At 44.6% G+C, this 24,890-nt stretch overlaps 1 protein-coding gene across 2 annotated transcripts in view; it reads left to right on the top strand.

Moving 5' to 3' along the window:
• The window catches only part of STAG1 (STAG1 cohesin complex component), a 261,776-nt gene that overhangs the window by 80,169 nt on the left and 156,717 nt on the right, over positions 1–24,890 (top strand). For both annotated transcript variants that reach the window (XM_061636505.1, XM_061636504.1), the window contains exon 3: positions 6,317–6,419. In XM_061636505.1, coding sequence (XP_061492489.1) covers positions 6,317–6,419 — 103 coding nt within the window. The remainder of the gene's footprint in view (positions 1–6,316; positions 6,420–24,890) is intronic.

The following is a 24,890-nucleotide window of genomic DNA, read 5'->3' on the forward strand; positions in this document are numbered from 1 at the left end:
TTTTCCCTGGGACTACGACTGCATTACCTTTATGCTTATCTAGGTAGTCAAGCCAGAAATTGTGGCTGCCATGACTTTGTCCCGTCCTTTGTTATGGAAATAGAGATCAGGGTTAGTTTTTCCCTTCACTCCCCAGCTCCACGGTCAGAGCTGGGAAAAGGGGTAGAAGCTTGTTGGCTTGGCCCTGTGCTACCAAGGCACTCAGGAACACAGCAGCCAAACTGCTTCCAGCCCTTTTCCCAACTTTGAAGCTGGGGAGTGGGCCAGGATTGCTCCACCTTCGTTGGGACCATCCCCAGCCACTCGAGCTCAATTTTGAGGAAGCCCGGGGCTCACTGGAAAGTGATAGCATACTTCCCATGACGTGGTGAATGAAAATGTTGAACGCTGTACTTAGCTAAGTCTGCACTGAAAGCTTTCTCATTTCTTAATATACCTTTTTCAAATGTAGGTTTTGCCTGTTTAACTGCAGTCAGCCTTAGTTGCCACAGCATAACTGAGAGCATATAACTTACTGGAGTATTGCCTCCTCAGGATACAGTGCTATGCCACTTGGTTTAGCTTTGTTTAAAGCTTTAATCACAGTATATCAAGAGGGGGGTGTTTATGAAGTGGCCATGACTGTAAAAGCAGATTTATACTTGGCAAAAATGGAGGTAAGGAAATCATATTATCATGCTGTTTTTAGAAGCAAAAATTGGATTGTGGGGGTGGAAATTTGTAAAAAGATTTTGGGCTGTCCAAAAATTGCAGGTTGCTGCTCTCAAATGCCAAAACTGATGATGAAGCAACCAGTTGCACACAGCCTAAATATTTACACCTGCAATACCCATTTCATATAGAAGTAGCTTTTCTGAAGTAAAAATATTCCCTCCCCTTAAGTATTAGACAGGCGCCATCTCTGTTACCGTTTCAGCACCTACTGAAGACCTTCCTCTTTCAACAAGCCTTTGAAGTAGAGACCAGTCTGTGTCTGAATTGGAATTGCTTTTTAAGATGCTTTTAAAGCTTTTTTAAAAGATGTGTTTAAAAATGTTTTGTTTTGATATGTTTTAAAGTCTGTTTTTACTATGTTTTAAAGCATTTTTAGTGTTTTTGTTTGCCGCCCTGGGCTCCTACTGGGAGAACAGGCGACATATAAATTTAATTTTAAACAAAATCTATACTGAATTGCATGAAGCCTACTCTCAGTTGTCACCAGCTGATGCACTATCCCACACCATTTTGATCAATACCGTTGGATTCTTCTATAAAGTCCTAGTCAGTCATGTACATTCCTTCCTGCCTGGCTTCTTTCTTTGAGAGTAGTCTTAAACTGCCACACCTGTCCATGTTGGTGATAAAACGATTTTGTTTTCTGTAGTGATTTTTGTGGCAGGCTAAACCTCTATATCATAGGCCTTGTCTGTGAATAAAATATTTTTACTGTACATGTTTTCCATGAGTAATAGGAAATATTTGTGTGTGTTTAACGAAAAGGCCTCTACAGGGAATTGACTATGCTCAGTATATTAATTTTGGCTAGCTGTAGAAAGATTACAAGTATTAGAAGTGTAAGCTTCTGGGTTACGCTTCCTTGAAAACTTTTCAAAGCAGACTTGGCATTTTCTAGATAAAATTTGATATGGTGTAAAGCCTATTTCTTTTTATTTAAACACCACAGAAGTACAGAAACACAAACATTCAGATAATTCATAATTTAAAGTGTAACAGAAAAGCTGTTAACACATCAATCCACAACATCATAAAAATGCCTCTTATAATTTCTAAAAAGCTGTGATTTTAACTAATCTTACATCTTTCTAATAACTGCTCTCTTACTTTTAACTTTTCCTTTAAAAAATCTTGCAGAAATTCTTGCAGCTTGTTATGTGCCTTCAAGTCAATTACGACTTATGGCGACCCTATGAATGAGTGACCTCCAAGAGCATCTGTCATGAACCACCCTGTTCAGATCTTGTAAGTTCAGCTCTGTGGCTTCCTTTATGGAATCAATCCATCTCTTGTTTGGCCTTCCTCTTTTTCTATTCCCTTCTGTTTTTCCCAGAATTATTGTCTTTTCTGGTGAATCATGTCTTCTCATGATGTATCCAAATTATGATAACCTCAGTTTCATCATTTTAGCTTCTAGTGAGAGTTCTGGTTTAATTTGTTCTAACATCCAATTATTTGTCTTTTTTTTGCAGTCCATGGTATGCGCAAAGCTCTCCTCCAACACATTTCAAATGAGTTGATTTTTCTCTTATCTGCTTTTTTCACTGTCCAATTTTCACAACCATACATAGAGATTGGGAATACCATGGTCTGAATGATCCTGACTTTAGTGTTCAGTGATACATCTTTGCATTTGAGGACCTTTTCTAGTTATCTCATAACTGCCCTCCCCAGTCCTAGCTTTCTTCTGATTTCTTGACTATTGTCTCCGTTTTGGTTAATGACTGTGCCAAGGTATTGATAATGTCCTCGTTGTCAACTTTAGTTACATACATCTTCGTTGTCATTACTTTAGTCTTCTTGATGTCCAGCTGTAGTCCTGCTTTTGTGCTTTCCCCTTTAACTTTCATCAGCATTCGTTTCAAATCATTACTGGTTTCTGCTAGTAGTATGGTATTGTCTGCATATCTTAAATTATTGATATTTCTCCCTCTAGTTTTCACACCTCCTTCATCTTGGTCCAATTCCGCTTTCTGTATGATATGTTCTGCATATAGATTAAACAAATAGGGTGATAAAATACACCCCTGTCTCACACCATTAGGAACCAATCGGTTTCTCCATATTCTCTCCTTACAGTAGCCTCTTGTGCAGAGTATAGGTTGTGCATCAGGACAATCAGATGCTGTAGCACCCTCATTTCTTTTAAAGCATTCCATAGTTTTTCATGATCTACACAATCAAAGGCTTTACTGTAATCTATAAAGCACAGGGTGATTTCCTTCTGAAATTCCTTGCTCCGTTCCATTATCTAACGTATGTTTTCAATATGATCTCTGGTGCCTCCCTTTCTAAATCTAGCTTGGACGTCTGGCATTTCTTGTTCCATATATGGTAAGAGCCTTTATTGTAGAATCTTGAGCATTACTTTACTTGCATGGGACATTAAGGCAATAGTTTGATAATTACTGCATTCCCTGGGATCCCATTTTTTTGGAATTGGGATGTATATTGAACACTTCCGGTCTGTGGGCCATTGTTTTCTTTTCCATATTTGTTGACAGATTTTTATCAGACTTTAGACGGATTCAGTCTCAGCAGCTTGTAGCAACTCTGTTGGTATGCCATCTGTTTCTGGTGATTTGTTTCTTCCAAGTATTTTAAGAGCAGCTTTTACCTCATATTCTAAAATTTCTGGTTATTCATCCTACAGTTCCTCCGTGAATGAATCTGTCATCCTGGCATCTCTTTTATAGAGTTCTTCAGTGTATTGCTTCCATCTTCCTTTTATTTCATCTTGGTCAGTCAGTGTGTTCCCCTGATGATTATTCAACATCCCTACTCGTGGTTTAAATTTCCCTTTCATTTATCTAATCTTTTAGAATAGGGCTCTTGTTCTTTCCTTTTTGTTGTCCTATTTCTATACAATAATTATTGTAATAGTTCTCTTTATCCCTGCGTACTAGTCGCTGTATTGTTGCATTTAGGCTTCTAACCGTGTTCCTATCTCCTTTTGTTTTCCTTCTCTCTTTAACCATTTTAGGAGTTTCTTCTGTCATCCATTGAGGTCTTTCTCCCCTTTGTAACTAGAGGTACTGTCTTTTGCATTCTTCCCTGATGATGTCTCTGACTTCAGTCCATAGTTCTTCTGGTTCTCTGTCAACTAAGTTTAAAGCCTCAAATCTATTCCTTATTTGATCTTTATATTCTTCTGGGATGTTATTTAAATTGTATTTTAGCATTATGATTGCTTTGTTCTTTTGTAGCTTTACTCTGATTTTCAATATTACCAATTCACGATCTCTACCACAGTCTGCTCCTGGTCTTGTTTTTGCAGAAAGTATGGAACTTCTCCATCTTTTGCTACCAATTATATAATCAATTTGATTCCTATATTGATCGTCTGGTGATGTCCATGTGTACAGTCATCTTTTTGGTTGCTCAAAAAATGTGTTTGCAAGAAACAAATTATTGGCTTCACATAATTCAATAAGACTTTCTCCTGCTTCATTTCTATCTCCTAAGCCCCATTTCCCCACAATTCCTAGTTCTTCTCTGTTCCCTAATTTTGCATTCCAGTCCTTCATGATTATCGTATCTTGTTTTGATGTGTGATCAATTTCTTCCTGTACTTCTGCTTAAAATCTTTCTAACTCCTCTTCTTCTACGTTTGCCATTGGAGCATAGACTTGGATGGTGGTTATGTTAATAGGTTACCTGTTTAATCCCATTGATATCACTTGCTCAGACCTTTCGTTATAGCTCCTAATTGCTTTTACTGCGTCACTTCTCACTATTAGAGCAACCCCATTTCTTCTTGATTTCTCATTTCCTGCATAAAATATATTGTAGTTGCCTGATTGAAAATGTCCCATTCTCATCCATTTTAATTCACTCACGCTAAGCATTGTAATATCGATACGTTCCATTTCTTTCTTGACACGTGAGTGAACAGGGAGGTGGGAGGGCAAGTGGGCAAGGGGGGACGAACGAGGGCGAGGGAGCAAGCCAGCGGGCAAGGGGGGGATGAGCTAGGGAGGCAGTGGAGGGCGAGCGAGCAGGTGCAGGCAGGCGGGCAGCTCCCTCCCTGCAATCTGCGGCAGAGAGCCTGCTGCAGAAGGGGAGCACTATTCCCCCACCATAACAAGAGCGAGTGAGCGGGGGGGGGAGAGCAATGCACGGAAAAGCGGAACATCGATCAGCTGTTGCGGGGGAAGCTTCAGGGGCCAAGCCCTGTCAGCTGGAGCTCCCTGCATACAGCTGATCGATGTTCTGCTTTCCGGTGGTTTTCGCTTTATAGCGGGGGTCTGGTCCCTAACCTGCCACATAAGTGGGGCCCTACTGTACTAGTCAATATGTTGACATCAAAATGTGATACCACTGAGGTGTCCTGCTGTTACTGCATCTGCCAATCCTAATACAGGTAAAGGAGCAGGAGCAGTCCAGCTTTTTGCCAACCTAGACAGTGTCCACGGTAAGCAGCACCTCAACTTGATCATGGGAATGAAGCGGTCGACGTTCCGGCTCTCGAAGGTTGTTGCAAGGGTGGAAATGGCTGCCTCAGAAAGAAAGGAGAGGGAAAGTAGATGGATCTGCCTGCAGGGGAGGCCCTGGCACTAGAGCTCATATCGTTGGAGAGTTGGTATGGGTCCGCCATCAAGGCCGGGCTAGACGATGAGTGGCCCAGCGGGGAGGGTGGCGGCAAAAAATGATGCGGTGGCGAAGACGGGCAGATGGCACTTTGTGGCTCTGGGGCTTTCAAAGGTGAAGATAGTACAGCTGCTCCTCCACTAAACTGGACAACAAAAAAGCCCAGCAGGGAGGGCGGTGGCAAGGAAGATGTACATAATCTATCAGAACTTGATATATTCTGTTGGGAGGTGGAGGCTGTGTGTCTATATCTGTGGAGTTTGCTTGTGCTCTGGATCTCCAGAGTTCCAAAGTTGATGTTGTCATCTGGAGGTTTATACACAAATTGAATGGAATGATATTTGCTCTTGGCAAATATTAATGGCATTATCACCTCTGTAGAATGCTAACATTGTTGTTAATTGTGAAATGAGCTGGCTACTAATTTGATTGTGTATACTATTTGTGAAGGTTTTTATCAGAGAATGAGAGGAAGATACAGTGGGAGTTATATTCCAAGCATAGGGAGCAAGATGGTAGAAGATATGAAGGCAGAAATGGGAGAAAGTAGCCAAAGCAGTAGTAACCTGATGGCTCGAACGGAGACTTCATTTGTCTTAGGTGAACATGCTATGTTCCTGCAAAGCTATTAGCAAGAATGCTGGATTTATTCAGTTTCAGAAATGTTTACAAAATTTCTGAATTATTTTCAGTAAGAGGAGAATGTGGTTAAAGATGTATAAATATTTATCATGCCCTGTCTAACTTTTATTCCAGTAAATTTCCATCACAGATTCTAAGCATTTTGATGTCATGAACAGAGCTGATCCATTTGCCTGCTGCATCTTCCCCACTCCTTTCCTCACATATTAGTAGTCATCCTTTAAGAGAGCTGCATTTACTTCACAGTGTGCATTTGGGATCAACTTAATTAGTCCCTTAGTTTGTTTAAAAAGTAGAGTTGGAATGAAACATTTACTCAATTTTGCATTAACAATTTACTAATGTATTTTTAACTGGAATTTTCCTTCAGGGATTCTACAAATGAAACTACTGCACATTCAGATGCTGGTAGTGAACTGGAAGAAACTGAACTGAAGGGGAAAAGAAAACGCGGTCGTCCTGGCAGACCTCCAGTATGCCACTTTTTTTCCCTTTGAATACCTATATAAGACTGTTCTTCCATCTCATTGTCTCAATTTCAATATGAATAATTATTTATATATTAATCTGTATGAAAGCTTGCCATGTGTTCTGTGTAATTAGTATGCAAGCAGTCTTTGAAGCTATAGTATAGCATAAAGCTAACTTGTAAGAGGAGTTACACCTTTTACATTTCCTTTTTTGAGAGTATTCTGTGTTGTACCACAAAAGTTGTTTTAAGTAGCCACGTTTTAAGTATGAAAAATATTAGTTTTAATAATATGAGAATGTGTATATGAGAAGGTTGAAAGATTTAAAATATTTTGCTTTTATCTGGTGAATTTTTAGTGTTTAGGATGTTAAAAACATAGGGTGGCATCCAACATCATGCGAGTGGGTTTCTATACCCAGTTAATCACTGTGCTATGCAGGTGAGAACCTCCTACAGATACCATCTTATCAGGAGATCTGTTCCACATAACATAGGAATTGGGCCTTTAATGTGTGACACCTACCCTTTGGAATTCCCTTCCCTTGAATATTAAACAGGTGCCACCTCTGTTGTCTTTTCAAACTCTACTGAAGACCTTTCTCTTTCAACAAGCTGTTAAGTAGAGACTTAACCAGTTTGCATCTGTACTAGAGTTAATTTTATGACATGTTTTTAAAGAATTTTTAAAAGATGTCTTGTTTTTAAGGTGTTTGATAGATTTTTTAGTGTTTTATTGCCTGTTTGCTGTGCTGAGTTCCTTTTTATTTAGTAATAAATTTATTTAATAATAATAATAGCAATCCTGCTCACACTCCAAGACTACCTGTTCCTCTCCTCCCCTCTGCAGCTTTTTGCATGTCGCCCCAAATCTGCTCCATGAGGGGGCTGTTGAGCAGATTACAGGGGGCATGCAGAAGGCTACAAGGGAAGAAGAAAGGGAAGAAGAAATTCTATTCCATAAGTGGAAATCTGTTGCCCAGTTGGGCGGGTTTTATTGGATGTCACCCATAGGATATTTGTGTTGCTTAATTATTGTAATAAACCCGTTATGGAAGACTTGGTTTCTCAGTTGCACAGAAATACTAGAAAGTGGTTCTTGATTAAAGGGTCTCTAGAGCATCATTAAATCAGCTTTGCAGATAAGCCTTTAATCTCATGAATCCTAGCCTGCTCTTGCTGCTTTCAGTCTTTGCTGCTCTCTTATGCTTTTTAAGATTTCCTCATCTTCCATCACCCTCCCTCTTCTTCAACCTAATTTCTTCTACTACTTTTTTCTGGCAGTTTTGCCCATGTGGTGGCTTATTGCACGTTTTGCAGGCCCTTGAAAGCCAAATTGAAAGAGATTTTGGGTTCTCAGCAGTGTGCTGTTGGACCTTTTGTTGGTGATCACATGAAGCTTGGTAGATTCTTCTCAGACAAATAGGTGACATATTGTGAACATATCACTAAATTTCCCCCCACATGAAAATGTAACTCTCTTTAAAAAAACAAAAAGTGAAACAAAACAAAAGGGTGGTCCTAAATATTGCCCAATGAAACAACTGTAGACAGTTAGGCAGAACAAGCAACCAGGTGTACTTTTCTGTATTAACTGATTAGGAATATAAACTTTTCAAAGAACACAGGGTAATAACATACAGTATGTCTCAAAGTACAACTCAGATATTCAATAGTCCATTTCAAGATTAAAGGCTCATTTCAAATTAGCATATTCATGTGCATAGTAGTGTGCTTTGTGTGTGCTTAACTAGAGATTGAAGGCCCAGGGTGGGGGAAAATATTTTTTCGGGGGTTTTTTTGATGCCTTTCTTTGTTGTTTTCAGAAAAATGAAAAAAAATGGATTATGAAATATTTTCTTTTAGAATGATGAATAAAATATCTAAGACAAAGTGTTCATATATTTACTCCCCCCAAATTATTTCAAAAACTAAATAACAGGAAGACTTTAAGACTTTGTCAGTATCAGATCATTGCAATTCCTATTCCCTGAGGACAAGCAAGTCTGCAGTTGTACATTGAGAGTATAACTCCGAAATACAACAGCAAGATGTGTTTCAATTGTAGGAGGAACTGCCATTGACATAAGGGAAGGAAGAAGAATTTAATGCCTTCTTTATCTGCGGACTTCCTCTTGCTGGCATGGTAAAACAGAATTTCTTTGCTTACTGTGAATTTCTGTTCTTCTCGAGTGGAGGAGGCTAGTTAGCTTGGGAGAGGCCCCGCCTCCAGAGCTTGTAGGCAGGACTGTTAGACTCTTCTGAAGGAAGGCGGGACCTCCCGCCACAATCCCGTTGTCTGCTCACAGAGTTGGAGATACATTCGATCCCAGAATTTGTCCTGGCCCTTCTTTAGTCTGCTTCAGGACCCCTATGTGCATTGTCAGGCTGCAGAGATCACATCACAAACTTGTCAGGTGGTGATCCTGATTCACCTTCTAGAGACAAAAAAGGGATATAGGAGGCAGTAGTCCTTCCCCCAACAGGGGTGCAGCTTAAGGGCAGACCTAACTAGCATCCTCCGCTTGAGAAGAACAGAAATTCACAGTAAGGAATTTTCATTTCTCTCCTTGATGGGGAGGAGACCAGTTAGCTTGAGATGTTGAAAAACAGTGTATTCCTGGGTGGGACCCAAGCTTTTCCTACACCCTGTGCCATCCTCACCCCCCATGGGAGCAAGACTCTCAGAAGGACACGTTGCCCAAAGGAAGCGCTAGCTGAGGCAAATGTATTGATCTTGTAATGGCAGGTGAATGCATATCCTGAGAACCAGGTGACCACTCTACATATTTTCTCTTGGGGCACCCTTTCTCAGAAGGCTGCTGAAGTGGCTACCCCTCTTACTGAGTGTGTCATGATACTCTCTGGAAACTGGAGACTGTTGGACATGCAAGTTAGGGCAGTGCCCAGGGAAGAGGACCTGAAGGAGACAAATAGGGAGGTATACTGTTTTAGGAGGTTGGTCCTGTCCATATAGGTCCTAACTGCTATTCAGATGTCTGACATGTGCCATTCTAGCTTTAGAGCAGTGTTTCTTAATATTTTTTTAGGTCACAGACCCCTTTGGTAATCTGATGAAAGCAGTGGACCTAGATACATACACAATTTGTTTCATTGCATTGGAAATTGACTTTTTTGTGCACAGTTCACACATCCCCTGAAGCCCATCCATGTTCCCTAGGTTAAGAACGCTTGCTCTAGAGAGTTCATTGGGGCAGGGTTGAAGGCTGGCAGGATGAGTTCCTGTGCGCTGCAGAATACTGTATTAATCTTGGGAATGAAGGAGGGATCGGGATGGAGAAGCACTCTGTCCTGATGGAAGATGTCGAACTCCTCCTCTGAGGAAAGTGCTCCCAGCTCTGAAACCCTCATTTGCAGAGGTAATAACTACCAGAACATTGTTTTTAAAGGACAGTGACTTCACTGGCACCACTTGAGAGGTTCAAAGGAAGTCTTAATTGGTGCCCTCAGAACTATGTAAGCACCTTACAGGCCGAGGGTGCCAAGGAGATAGCCCTGAGGAACCTTTTGATGCGTGGTGTACCCTGAGGGGAGGCTTCTTGGTCCCACAGGATGCTGGAGAGGGCTGAAACCTGGCACCATGTGGTACTGGGTCCTAAAGCCCTCCCCCACCCCTCTTGGAGAAATTCCAGCATCTCTGCTGCCCCTGCATTCTCCAGATTCTTTCAGGTGTGCTGGCACCAGGATGGGGAAAAATGCCATGCACAGTTGTAAGTTCTGTTTGTAGACTGCCTCCTGGCCAGGAGGCCTCTTCTAATTAGCCCTGGCTGATCACTTGAATTCCAGGTGACTAGTGTTAGGAACTCTGGGTTCTGGTGCAGAATAGGACCCTGGTGAAGGAGGTCTGCTCGAGAAGGGAAGAATAGGAGGTGCTCCACTGAAAGGGGCACTAGGTTTGCAAACGAGGGGTGCCTAGGCCACCTCAGAGCTACTAAGATGACCCCTGCTGTCTCTTCCCTGATCTTCCTGAGCAACCTTGGTAGAATGGAATGGGAAGGAAGGCATAGAGCATCCCTTGGCCAATCAGAAATCAGGGAATTCACTATCTCAGCTGCCCTCCCTTTGTATCTTGCTCCGATGTGGAGGAGCTTGCGGTTTGACGATACAAACTAGTCCACTGCAGGAAGTGGTTGATTATCTCCCGGAAGACTGATCTGGGTAGGCTCCATTCAGCCAGTCCACCTGATTGTTCAGGGACCCCTTCATGTGTTACCCTGATGGAGAATAGTTGCTCTTCTGCCCAACAGGTAGAGGGTCTCCCTTAAGAGTGAGTTGGATTAATGTAGGCCTTGGCTATTGTATTGTCTGTGTGAATGTCGATTCCCAGCTCCCTCAAGGGAACCAAGGAGGGGGGCTGGATGAGTTGCAGATCCCTCAGTTAGAGCAAAGGGAAGAATCAGAGGGTGTAGACGTTTTCGAGGATCATGGGGGAGGGGGTGTGGTTGACTCTGTGCCAGTTCCCATGGACAGTTCTCCTGCTGAAGAAGACTTCGTGCCACCTTCAGCCACCTCAACAAAGCCGGTGGAGGATGTCCTGCCTCGCACGCCAACTCAAACCCCCGAGCTCCCCTCTTGAAACTTCAAACGCATCCCCGCCTCCTGAAGCTGAGCCTGCACCTATCAAGACTGAATTGTCAGATGAGCCGGAAGAGACGTGCCCCCTTTTGCCCTGTATGAGACGTCGCGAGAAGCGCCTCGTCCAGAGGGAGGCTCTTCGAAGGAGTCAAAGTTCAAAGTTTATTTGCAGTCAGAGACCCATAAAATGGCTAAAATAAACTACATTTATATATACAAGGAAAAAGGAGTCAGAGATTACGGGCAAAGACCTTCCCTACTTAAGCCAGCGCCCCCCTGATCTGGGTGCTGAGTCAACTCTCTTCACATGCTGCAGAGTATGCTTAGGTAGCTTAGTTAGGGACAGTAGTGAGTTAGCGTAGCAAGGTCTATGTAGAGTGCTGCCTTTGATGTCTCAATTACTCTCATAAAACAAGAATTAATTTTATCCTCGTCTCTGTCTCGTGAATTGCACTCTGGGCAGGACAGTTTGACTCAGCCACCATCCCTCTTCACTGATGTTCCCATGACTGAGAACATGGAGGCGGGCAGTGGCGAAGAAGGGGGAATCCAAGGCACAGTCGAGACCTTGTATGCCAAGATCCAGAACCTCAGAGCAGTTACCCAGAATCTGCAAATCGAGAATCAAAATCTCTGTGCCTTGATCGCCCAGAGAACTGCCATGCCAGCTCCAGTCAAGTCCCCCATGGGGCTACCTTCCCGTTATGGTGGCCAGAGTGACCAGTTTGCCACGTTCTTAGCCCAGTGCAAATTGTACATTTGTGTATGCCAAGCCGAGTTTCCGACTGATGATGCGAAGGTGGCGTTCATCATTAGTCTCCTAGAAGGAGAGGCGGCCAAATGGGCCAACCCCTACCTGATCAAAAATGACCCTGTTTTGCAACAATATACAGCTTTCATGACGGTCATGTCAGAAATGTTCCGTGATCCTCAACGGAAGGAGACGGTGACCCATCAACTGGGGACCTTGAAGCAAGGAAAGGGATCCGTGGGGGTGTATACCAACGCATTTCATGTGTTATCCCAAGAAACAGACTACAATGACCCGGCCTTGATGTACTTTTACAGGAATGGACTTAGTTTGGAAGTACTGGACAAGTTGGTGCTCTCCACTCTGCCAAGCACCTTGAAGGGCTTGATCCAGTTGTGTATGCAAATAGACAGTCGGCTCGAAGGACGTCGGTTGGAGCGTAAGGTGGAAACCTCCCGTACCCAGGCACTGTTACTTCTTCCCTGTGTGCGCTATCCACCTAGCATGGGAACTTCGACTCCTTCAGGGGAGGAGCCTATGTAGATTGGCAGAGCCAGACTGCGCTAGTCAGAGGAGGAGAGGGAGAAGCGCCAGAAAGATGGACTCTGTCTATATTGCAGGAAAAGTAGATACCTGGCTCAAGACTGCCCCGCCAAGGCAGGAAAGTCCCAGCCTCTGGAAAACTACAAATCCCAGCTCTCATAGAAGCCAAAGAGTTGGGAGGTAATGAGACAACTCTGCCTCCACAACAACCTATTCCATCCCAAGGCGCTCTGCTGCTGCCCATCCAAATTACTCTGTCCTCGGGGCAGAGCTTTCAAGCCAAGGCTATGATTGACAGTGGGGCCTCATCAAGTTTCAGGGACATTGATTTTGCTCGGGAGCATGGCATCCCAATCCGAGAACTGGAACAACCGCTGGCAGTCAAAACTGTAGATGGACGGCCTTTAAAGTCGGGAAAGGTGACCAGAGCCATGGAGAAATTAGAAATTGAGATTCCTTGGCATCAGGAAGACTGTCATTCTACATGGCATCCTTACCCCGCTTCCTGGTGGTGTTGGGAATGCCTTGGTTGGTCCAGCACAACCCGACTATTTTCTGGGACAAGGCAGTGGTGGTGTTCACCTCAAAGTACTGTCATCAATGCTGTCAGCCATCAAAAGAGCTCAGGCCGGAGGTGATGGCTGGAGTGCTTCCTCAAGAGGAAGCATCCTTACCCGCCAAGTATGAGGAGTTTCGGGATGTGTTTGACAAGAAAGAGGTGGATCAACTGCCCCCCCACCGCCTGTACGACTGCGCCATAAATTTGATGCCGGGGCACGTATTCCCGCTGGATGGATTTACTCCATGTCGGAACCGGAGTTGGCAGCGCTGAGGGAATTTTTGGACACCAACCTGAAGAGAGGCTTTATCTGCCCCTCTCAGTCCCCGGCTGGGGCACCTCTGCTGTTTGTTATTACGCCCATGTAACGACTACAGAGCTTTAAATCAGATCACCATCCCCAACAGCTACCCTTGCCACTCATCAAGGAGATTTTGGAGCGGTTGCGATCTGCCAAGATATACACCAAGCTGGACTTGAGGGGGACTTATAACTTGGTGCAGATGAAGGAGAGGGATGAGTGGAAAACTGCGTTTAAGACATGCTATGGACTGTATGAGTATCTAGTAATGCCTTTCGGATTGTCTGGCACTCCAGGAGTCTTCCAAAATTTCATGAATGACATCTTTAGAGACTATGTGGACCTCTTTATGATTGTGTATTTAGATGATATCTTGGTCTACTCGGACTCCCCTGAGGAGCATGAAGCACACGTGTGAGCTGTATTACAGAGGCTGCGAGAGCACCGCCTCTATGCCAAGTTGGAAAAGTGCGGTTTTGATCTGACCATGTTGGATTTTGGGGGGGTATCGCATTTCACGAAGGTGTACTGCGTTCTCACGTGGCAGCCCCCCAAAACCAAAAAGGACCTACAACGTTTTCTGGGATTTGCCAATTACTATCATTGCTTCATAGCTAATTATTCTGACCAGACAGCCCCTCTCACGGATTGTCTGAAGGGCTCGGGTCCTTTCTGTTGGACAGAAGCTGCGCAACGAGCCTTTGAAGAACTGAAACAGCGGTTTGCTTTGGAGCCCATCTTGCAGCACACCGACCCCACACATCCCTTTGTGGTGAAGACAGATGTGTCTGACGTAGCCATCGGTGGGGTTCTTTTGCAACCAGCGCAGAGAAGGGAAGGACTGAGACCTTTCGCTTACTTCTCATGGAAGTTGACTGATTCTGAACAAAATCACACCGTGTGGGGAAAGGAATTGCTGTCCATTTGGGATGCCTTTGAAACTTGACGACATCATTTGGAGGGGGCACATCACGAGATTGAGACGCGCACGGATCATCAGAATTTAGAAAGTCTCCACACCGCTCGCAAGCTCAACCAGAGACAGGTGCGCTGGGTGCAGTTCTTCTCACGCTTCCATTTCAAAATCCATTATATTCCTCAAGCCCAGAATAAGAGAGCAGATGCTCTGTCCCACAAACCTGAGTACCTTGAGAATCCCACTCCGAAGTTGCCACAGTTCATTATTCCTCCAGAGAAGGTGGTAGTCAGTGCATGTCAGGATTCCTGGATATCTAACTTATGTGCGGCACAAGAGCAGGACCCATTTGTCAAGGCGAAGCTCTCTGATTTCGCCACGCAGACTGATTCGGGGCAGGAGGACTTTACTTGGAAGGAGGGGGTGTTATATCACCATGATGCCATTTATGTGCTCCGTGGGGAAACGAGAGCCAGAGTGCTGCATCAGTGCCATGACTCCCCTAGCGCAGGACATTTTGGGGTCTTTAAGACTCTACAAGCAGTAATCAGGGAGTTTTGGTGGCCCCAGATGAAAAAGGAGGTGGGGCACTACGTTCAATCTTTCCCCACTTGCACGTGGGCCAAACCCTGCACGGGACGGCCAGCGAGGCTCGTTGAACCACTGCCCACTCCACAGGGTCCCTGGCAGATGGTCACCATGGACTTTATCACAGATCTCCCTACCTCGCAAGGGGAAACAACCGTGTTGGTGGCAGTGCATGCCCTCACGAAAATGGCTCATTTCATTCCCTGTACTGGACTCCCTAATGCACAAGAGACAGCCCGTCTGTATGTACAGCATGTGTACTGGTTGCACGGTCTACCGGACAGTCTGGTGTCAGATCAAGGGACACAATTTACAGCGAGGTTCTGGCATGCAATGTGGCAATTACTACAGTGAACTAAGATGTAGTGGCCCTGGATGGAAGGGGCAAAGGCCAGGATTGCCAGGCAGATGGCTCTAATTTCCAGGAAGTTGATGGACATTTTGGACTCCTCCAGGGACCACTGTTTTTGCATGAGGGGCCCTATTGACCCCACAACTGCTCAGGATGGTGTCGGTTGTGATGCTGATCTTACCGGGGTCTAGCATGGAGACTTCCCTGTTGAGGTTCCTTGGATCTGACCAACATGTGAGGGTTGAGGTTGTTTGACATTTATAGTTGACAGGTGCAGACTATAGAGGCCTGGAGTGGCCCACAGGATGGAGTCTATGCAGGATACCACCATTCCGAGGAGGCTGGTAGTTGCTGGAGATAAGATGTGTTGTGATGCTAAACATCCTGCCAGCTGCCTCACTGAGTTACAGCACTCTCTGGATAGAGTCACCCTGTCTTCCTCCATTTGCAGGATCACTCCCACATGGCCCAGCTGCTGAGCAAGTGTAAGAGTGCTGTTCTTGCAGTTGATGAATTTGTGTTGCTGTAAGATTTTTATGGCCAAGAATGTGGTAGTGAGGCAGCTGTTGAAGGACTGTGCTCTTATCAGTAGGTCGCCCAAACACAGATACACCATCACTTCATTGGCCCTGAGGAAGGCCAGAGAGGCAGTCAACACCTTGGCATGGACCTGGAACTGATCCTCTCCATAACTGAAACAGAGGAACTTGTGATGGGCATGTCTGAGTATGTGGACATAGGCCTTTGTCAGATCGATTGATGTGAGAAAATTGCCCCTCCTGAGACCCCTAGGATAGAGCAGAGTGTCTCCATGCAGAACCTCTGTTTCTTGAGATAGTGGTTCACTCTGTTTTGGCTCAGAATAGATCTCATGTCCCCATTCTTTGGGACCGTGAAGAAAACTAAGAACACTTCCTGGTGGCATGGTCGCAATGGCCCATATCTGAAGGAGTTGCTGGATGGCCAGCATTATCCTCAGCTGTCTGGAGGAGTCTTTGGAAACTGGGAGCAGGAAGAATCTGTCCCTGGCCATCCTGTGGAACTTGAGGGAGTAACCCTGTTGAATAGTCTCCAGGACCCAGCGGTCTAAGGTAGGAGTCCTCCAGATATCTAAGAATGTCACCAGCTGCCCCCCCAGAAATGTTAGGAACCACACTTTCATGCCAGAGTAGACTTTTTGGGGACCCACTGTCTCCTGGGGTGGATCTCGCCTTGGGCTTGGAGCTGTGTTGCTGACGTCTGTGGTCTCTGGGAGCCTATGTAAGAATGAAAGGACTGGGTCTGTCCCAAAGGATATTCTCTCCTCCTCCTTCTGTGGGTTGGGCATAGCTATTTTCTTGTTCTTGGTTTCGACCAGGACTGCAGGGAGTCACCAAAGATCTGCTTATGGAGAGGATCAGTTCCAGGTCCATGCCAAGGTGCTGATTGCCTCTCTGGCCTTCCTCAGGACCAATGAAGTGATGGTGTATCTGTGCCTGAGAAACATTTGCTCACCAGACTTGCTTTCTATTTCACACACATTCCCCAATTGCACAGCCACAGTTTCTGTCTGGCCACCACATTGGGAGGCCGAGGACCTGGCCCTAAACTGAGCTGCATCCATGGAAGTATCTAACAGGAATGCTGTTATTGAGGTGGCCAGAAGCAGAGCACCCTTGGCCTCCTTGTCCAGGTTGATGCTCTCTAGGACTTCACTGATCCAGATACAAGCTGCCTGGGTCATGATCACTGAAGTCAGGGAAGACTTAATGGACCATGCAGTAGAGTCAAAACCTTTGTGCAAGGTGGATTCTGCCCTCCTGTTATTTTGGACTGTGGGCTAGCTCTTCCTCTGTGAAGGAGGAGAGAGCAGCTATGGGAGGGTCTACCTTGGGATGGGCAGGTCCCCTTTGAAGCAGGGTTGATTTGATTGAAATCGCTTCTCTGAAAAACTCAATTGTAATTATTTAAATCACAGTTTAAATCACTAGTGAGAAAGATTCTATGGAATCATCATTTTTAGTAGAAGTACATTGTTTAATAAAGCTTTAATATTCAGATATGTAGGCTTCATTATAAGGAAGGTACACACTAAGCAATAATTCTGAATTGTTTTCAGATTAATGTTCATCAGAAAAATGGGGTGATAATTTGGTCATTTTAGTAACTAAAGCAGAATGAACTTGTGAAGTCATTCAGGAGATGAACCAGCTCCAACTGCTCAATTAATCATGATATTTTTGTCATAATGTGCCAGAATCACCATTGCCAAACAGGCTTTTAAACTATACTAATAAGATGGATTATTCTTCTGGTTAGTGTTCTTCTTCAACAAACAACAACATTAACAAAACATGCATGTGTAGTTTTGAATGGTTAATTATTTCAGTTTTTCAATAAATGTAAAGTTCTTTAAAAAAATAAAATTTAGGCCATTTCAACCAAGCCAACATGAGAAAAAATATTGGGTGATACAGTTAACTCAGGCTTCTTCACCTTTATCTTCCTTGTTCATTGTCTGGAAAAGAAACACAAACTTTTCTGCTTTTTCAGTTCCCAACTTATTTTTCAATTTAGAACGAATTAGTCCAAAAGGAAGAAAAAAATCTCTCTATAACTGCAGAAGAGGCTACTGCTATTGAGAGTTGGATTACCATTTCAGGGGTCTCCTCCTTGTTCAGATCTACTCTTTTTCCTCAAATTCTCTTGTTATTGACCGTCTCTATCTTTGCACTTAGAGAGAGGCAAGGCCTAGAGAGAAGGAGAGTACACTTCATGTATACCATCTGATCAGTCCTATTCTGCAGGTGACCTCCCATCTCCATAAACTGCTGTTAACATATTCATAGAATATAATTAGAAGTTGTATAATTAGTATTCATGATGATATCTTTGACCTAGGCTCTTTTTTAAATAATTGTTTTATTTTGAAATTTGATTTAAATTTTTAAAAATCCAATTGAAATAAAATAAATCTGATTTTTTTAAAAAAAACACATTGATTTTTACCAGTGCTTTGAAGTTGCCCTGCAGCTGGTACAGCTTTTCACAGAAGCAGTGAGCAGAACTGGGCTACCTTGGTCTCCCCCACTTCTTTCTGATGAGACTTTCAAGGCAGCGAGGAATAGGCACCCCAGGCACTCTGGTGGAGGTGCTGGGAAGGCTGAGACCAGACCCACTATATCATCCTCCTTGGATGTGCTGGCTACCCTTCTGACCATTTTCTTAGCTGGAGGGTTTCTGTGGGCTCTGATAGTAGCTTTGGGAAGGCGTCTTGGAAGAATTGTCTACCCTGGGGTGGCTTCTCCCTGTGCTCTGCTTCAGAGAGCTCCCCATTCTCCCGATCCTCAGGCCCCAATGAGTGTGATGACCTGGAGCGGGACTGACTGTGCTGGACCCTGGTTGGGGTGACTGAGTCTGAATCTCCTCCTGATTCCTATTAGGATGGAATTGGTCAGGTAGGGGGTGCTGGGGGTTCCTGATCCCTGTGGAGTGCCTGGATTCTGTAGGGGACCTCCAGAGGTCTTCCTCTGCAAGGCTAGGAACTATGGTGGTGGTTGTGGGCCAGTGGGACTGTTGATGACAAGCTTGAGAGTGTGTGGTGTGGGTTCCACTCTAGCTGCTGCTATGAAAGCAGGAACACCTCCTGCTCTGCTCCTTGGTGCTTTCAACCAACCAATCAAGGCTGCATAGTTCTCTTCTGCTAAGGGGTAGGGGCTGCATTAAGACCATTTGCTGGTGTGGAGGGGGACAGGAAGGGCAGCTTGAGAGATATGGCTGAGTTCCTTCTCCCTCCAAGGGCATACTTGTGTTTTCAAAGGCTGGATCCGTTGTTGGTCCCTTTGAAGTGGGCAAAGCAGAAAAAACTCATCTGATGTAATCCCGCTACCTGACGTTTGGGGGAGGGGGAGTTAAGAGCTGTCAGGTTTAGCTGGCTTTCCAGCCCCTCTCGAGCCTCCTGGGATGCTGCCTGTGTGACACGAGCCAGGGGCTTAGCCTCTGGGAAGCTAAGGCTTCGTTCTCCTTTCTCTCAGTTTTGAAGAGTCTTTGTTTTATCCCATGCGTGGCAGGAGATGCTGAAGAACCTGCCTGTCAACCATGAGTCAGGAAGTCTACTGGGGATCATGAGGGAAGGCCCTGTCTTCCTCCGGAAGAATCTAATAGTCCTGCCTACAAACATCAGAGCTGGGACCTCTCCCAAGCTAATGGGTGTCTGACCCTGGAGGAGAGAATCTGTTTCTAGGCCTCAGAGGACTTGGGAGTGAGAAAAAATATAGAGCAACACAAAACAAGCAGGAAGTAAAAGAGAAAATGGGACTGATGAAATTTCATGTAGTATTCATTGCGTCTTGGTTCCCTGCTGGCTCTTTTTCTCAGCTCTTTCTATGGAAATGAGTGCTTTATGTCTGCTTGATACTATGGAGGACTGGAGGAGAAAATAATTTTCAAAATACATAATTTTCTTTAAAAAGTAAAAGTATGGTTTTAGATATTTTATTGCTTGTGTGTTTGCCACTTTGGGTTCCTTTGGGAGGAAGGACGGGATATAAATTTAATAAGTGAATAAATCTTACGATGGTTTCTTCTGTTGCCTGTTCCTTATCAACTGGCAAAACCAAAGAGGTGCTAGGTTCCTTACAGCTCAGCAGCTTATAGCTCAGCTTGTAACAAAAAATTAAAAATAATGCCAATTTGTTTTTATTGTCTGAATAAACTGTACTCTTAATATATCAAACATGATAATTTTATGGGCAAACCAAATTATACATAATGTATTTTATGTTCCTAAAATTAAAAAATGGCTTTCAATCTGTAAAGGATGCTGAAAGGTTAGTATTGCATATTTTTCTGTTTCCCCCCAAATGTCCTGTTTTCCCCTCATAACTTCCAAATTTCTGGATATTTTACATCTCTATGCCAGCCTTTGTGTGTGGAAAGCGGCATGTATTGGTTGGGAGGGGGCCAAGGGAGAATGTCCTCTTTTAAAGGCTGCTTTTTTCATTGAATAGTTGAATAGCTAATTTAAATTTTTTAAGGTGTTGCATGTTACTGACTTGAGATGTGTATGTGTTAAAATCTTAATATTGGAAGCAGTTATCATCATCATCATCTGTTACCTGCCCTTCACCTAAGGTTCCAGGGTGGATTACAATAATTTTAAAATATGACATTAAAAACAATTTAAAAACAATATAAAATCACAAAATAGGGTGGGGCCTAACAATACATGTCTCAGGTGTCAAAGGCCAGGGTAAAGAGGTGTGTCTTCAGCATTCGCCTAAAACGGTACAGTGAAGTTTCCAGACGTACCTTGGTGGCGAGGGCGTTCAACAACTTAGGGGCTTCCACAGAGAATGCCCTCTCCTGAGCCATCACCATCCCAAGCTTCTGAGGGTGGTGGGACTACCAAAAGGGCCCCCTCTGTTGATCTCAACACCCAAGATGGTCTGTAGGGAAGGAGGTGGTCTTTCAGATATTTAGGACCAAAGTCATTTAGGTCTTTAAATACTAGTGTGAGCACCTTGAATTGGGCCAAGAAATGAACTAGCAACCAGTGCAGCTATTTTAAAGCAGGGCTTATATGAGATCTAAAGGGAACCCCAGCAAGTAATCTGGCTGCTGCATTTTGAACCATTTGAGGTTTCTGAGTCGTCTTCAATGGCAGCCTCATGTAGAGCACATTGCAATAACCAAATCTGGAGGTTACCAGAGCATGGAGTACTGTGGCCAAGTCATCTGTGTCCAAAAGGGGCCAAAGCTGGTGAACCAGCCAAAACTGGAAAAGTTACTCCTAGCCTTTGAAGCCACCTGAGCCTCAAGTGACAATGTTGGATCTAGAAGTACCCCTAAGTTGTGAACCTGCTCCTTTTAGAGGAGTGCTACCCCATCCAGAAGAGGCCATCTCTCCACCTCCTGGACATGAGAACTCTGGACACATCACCTCTGTCTTTTCAGGATTCAGCCTCAATTTATTGACCCACATCCAGCCCATTACTACCTCCAAGCACCAGTGCAGAACCTCAACTACCTCTCCCAATTCAGATGGAGCAGAGAGATAGAGCTGGGTTTCATCTGCGTGTTGATGACACCTTACTCCAGATCTCCTGATGACAGCTCGCACTGGCTTCGTTTAGATATTAAATAGCATGGGGGACAAGATGGAACCCTGCAGAATACCACAGGATATAGTGCCAAACAGTAATCTCCCGTAACTACTTTTTGGAAATGGCCCTGGAGGTATGAGCAGAAGCACTGAAGTACAGTGCCCCCAACCCACACCTCCCTAGAAGTTCCAAAAGGACACAATGGTCAATAGCATCAAAAGCTGCCGAGAGCAAGGAGAACGATCAGGGTCATATTCCCCCTGTCTCTATCTTGATAGATATCAACCAGGGCGACCAAAGCAGTTCCAGTGCCATGGCCAGGCATGAAGCCAGACTGGAATGGATCCAAGTAATCAGTGCCTCCAAGCATGCGTGAAGCTGGACCACCATTACCTTCTGGATCACCTTCCCCTAAAAGAGGATATTTGCTACTGGGCAATGGTTGTTTTGACACTTATGGGTCCAGGGTGGACTTAAGGGGACGTACCACCACCTCCTTCAAGGCAAATGGCACCTGGCACCTCTTCCATTGAAGCATTAATCACCCACCCAGTCAACCCCATACAGCTAGTACTAAGAAGCCCAGATGGGCAGGGTCAAGGGGGCAGATGGTTGGCTGCAATTCAAGCAGCTTGTCCTCATCCTCAGGCTGCAATAATTGAACTGATCCAGCACAGATAGAACAGACAGTGCTCCAAATGCCTCTATTGGGTTTGCTCTAACCATGGCATCCAACTCTGTGATTTTGTTCCTAAAGTGCCTCACAAAATTGTTACAGCAGGCCTCTGAGGGTGTTGGAGGTGCCACCCCGCACGACACTGCTGCCGTCAAGTACATCTCCCACAAGCACCAGCTTATCAAAATCGAAAGCAACGAAGGCTGCAAGGGAGGCAGCGGCGTCCCCATCACCTGGAGTCCTTTGGCAAGCACCGGGCCCGGCCAGAAGAAGCTCAATAAGTGCATGGAGCAAGCGGAAGGCGTCGTCTACAGCACCAAGGAGAAATGGATGCAGGAAGGCGGTAGTGAGGAAAGGCCGCTGGTGGTTTCTTGCTCTCCCTCCCTCCCCCATCGGACTCCACCTTTGGGACCCTCGCAAGACGAACCAGCAGCTCCAGGGCCAGAGCTGCCATCCTGCTGCCATCGTAAGTGGGAGCCCCGGCTTCCGCGGGCTGAGAGGGCCGCACCACTCCCAGAACTATGGGGATAGGACTAGAGAGAGTGTGGCTAGCCTTGCTAAGTAGCCCAATGCCTATAATACTTATTTTGCCAACATGAGGGGGGAGGTAGTTTGTGTTAACTTTGAAATGTATTATCAATTGTATTGTTTTTGTTTGTTTTATTTATGTATTATTGATGTTTTATTGATATATTATTGTTTTCTTGGTGTATTTTTATACGGGTGCTCTTTTGTAAGCCGCCTTGAGGGCCTTTTGGCCAGAAGGCGGGGTAGAAATATTAAAATCAAATCAAAATCAAATCAAATCTCCTGGCCAGATGACCAAAGTCCATTCACCCCTCAGAAAAGATCTGACGGATGGCTACTTGCAGACACGATGGTGGTGGTGAAATAAACTTTCTTTGCTGCCATCTTTTGTCACATGGTAAGCACGATTGTGCAACCTTACCAATTTTCGGTCAGGTTCAGGCCAAGATTTATGCCTCTTGTGTTCCGGCCATTGACCTCATGTTTCATCGCATGCAGATCACTGGACTACCAAGGTGACCTATGTGCTCCACGGTGATGGCACTCAGGAGTGATCATGTGTGATGGTTCTACACATCTCACCATTCCACAGTGAGATGAGCCTTGACAGGAGCACCAGCCATGTCAGCCGAAAAATCCCCCAGAGCATTCAGGAATCCATCAGATTCCATAATTCTCTTAGGGTGGACCATCTCAGTGGGTCCCCCACTCTTGCTAAGTGGAGTTTCTATATTCAACCCAAACCTTACCAGGGAATGGTCTGGCCATGAGTACCCCAATCAGTGGAGTATAACCAATCTACTCTGTGGCAAAGACCACATGGAGGGTATGCCCAGCCACATATGTTAGGCCATTGATGTATTGAGACAGCCCCATGGTTGTCATGGAGACCATAAAATCCCAAACTGGCCCATTTGAAGCAGCCTCAGCATGGATATTGAAGTCCCCCAGCACCACCGTGAAAGGATTCTCCAGTACCACATCTGAGATTACCTCCACCAGCTTGGTTAGGGAGGTTGTAGCGCAGCGGGGTGGACAATGTACTGGCCGATGGACTTTCCAGGCAAGTGGCTGGGACTGCAGTGACAGCCAAGGATCAGGCCTTTGGTAAACCAAATAAGTATTTTATTATATAACAGAGATAACAAGATTTCTTCATAAGGCACATAAGCATATGGTTTTATCTAATACTAATCCGAACTCCACCCTCTCCTCACATCCACCAACTCTCCACACAATCTCCTCTCAAAACCCACCAAAACAACCCTCTCAAGTCCACCAACGTCCACCAGATTTACCTGTCATTCTTCCCCTTTATACTGTCAGCCATTTTAAACACTCAGCCAATCATCCAGCATTCTACTGCCCATTCACTCCCCCTCCTCAACAGCTTACCTGAGGAGATACGCCTGGCGCCTACGGTACTTTCTTTTAGGCACCAGGTTAAGACCTGGCTATACTCCCAGGCATTTTAATGTTTTTACGTTTAATTTTGTTAGTTAACTTGCTGCTATGTGTTATTGATTTTATTGTATTATTGTATTTTAATCCAGTTTTGTACACCGCCCAGAGAGCTACTAGCTATGGACGGTCTAGAAATGAAACGAAATAAAATAAATAAATAATCATCCCTGTTCTGTCTGTCTGGTGCAGCGCCACAAACAACCCTGGAAACCCAGACAAAGTTCTGATTGGTCTTCTGGTGAAGATGGAATTTTTGTGGTTGACTGCTATTCTACTTCCCCATCCCTCTGACCTGGAATGGTGCTGCACTGAGTACCCCGGCAGACTTAGCTGGGTTAGCACTGGGCCACCAAGGTCATCTGCCTAGGTCTCAGTTATACATGCCAAGTCTACCCCCGTCCATAATTGTGGATGATAGATGTTTCATTTTGGGCAGACCTGGCATTTAACACCACCACAAGGTCAAGGGGTTGGCTGACTGGCATCTCCAAATTTGAAAACACAGCAAGTGAAGCAGAGGGGGCAAGGGCTTTGAGGTAACTAGTGTTGAGGATATTTGTGAGTTGAGCTAGCCCGAACCAAGTAGGATTGAATAAAACAAAATAGTCCAGACAAACAGTAGAGCGTCGTTAGGAAGAGCTTTATTTGCATCACACAAATAAGCCCTTTTTCACACTTGTAATAGGTACACCACATATAACCGAATACCAGCAACACATTCATGTCTACTCCTTCTTCCCCCCCCCCCACATTCCTTCATTTGGTTCCCTTATTTATTGGCCCCTGCTGTATAGAGATAACCGGTTGCAGCTGAGTGCCTGCTGCAACCTGAGTGTCTGTGTTAGCTCCCGATTAACCCTTTATTCCCCTGCTTTCCGAGGGGATCAAACAAAAGAACAAGAACTGCAAGTCATTGGGCGGTAACATTCCCCCACCTTGATACCTGAGGAATGCAGGTTATACAGTTTACATATTGGTTGTATTATGATATATTCAGTTTGTGTTATAGACATGTTTATTTCTCATTTTTATGTTTGTATATCTGTTATTGATTCATCTAATTGTTCCATCCAATCCCTACCCCCATCTAGCATAGCGAACCAAACTTTAAAATCCTG

The sequence above is a fragment of the Rhineura floridana genome, chromosome 7, assembly GCF_030035675.1.
Source record: "Rhineura floridana isolate rRhiFlo1 chromosome 7, rRhiFlo1.hap2, whole genome shotgun sequence".
In the NCBI taxonomy this organism is placed as follows: Eukaryota; Metazoa; Chordata; class Lepidosauria; order Squamata; family Rhineuridae; genus Rhineura; species Rhineura floridana.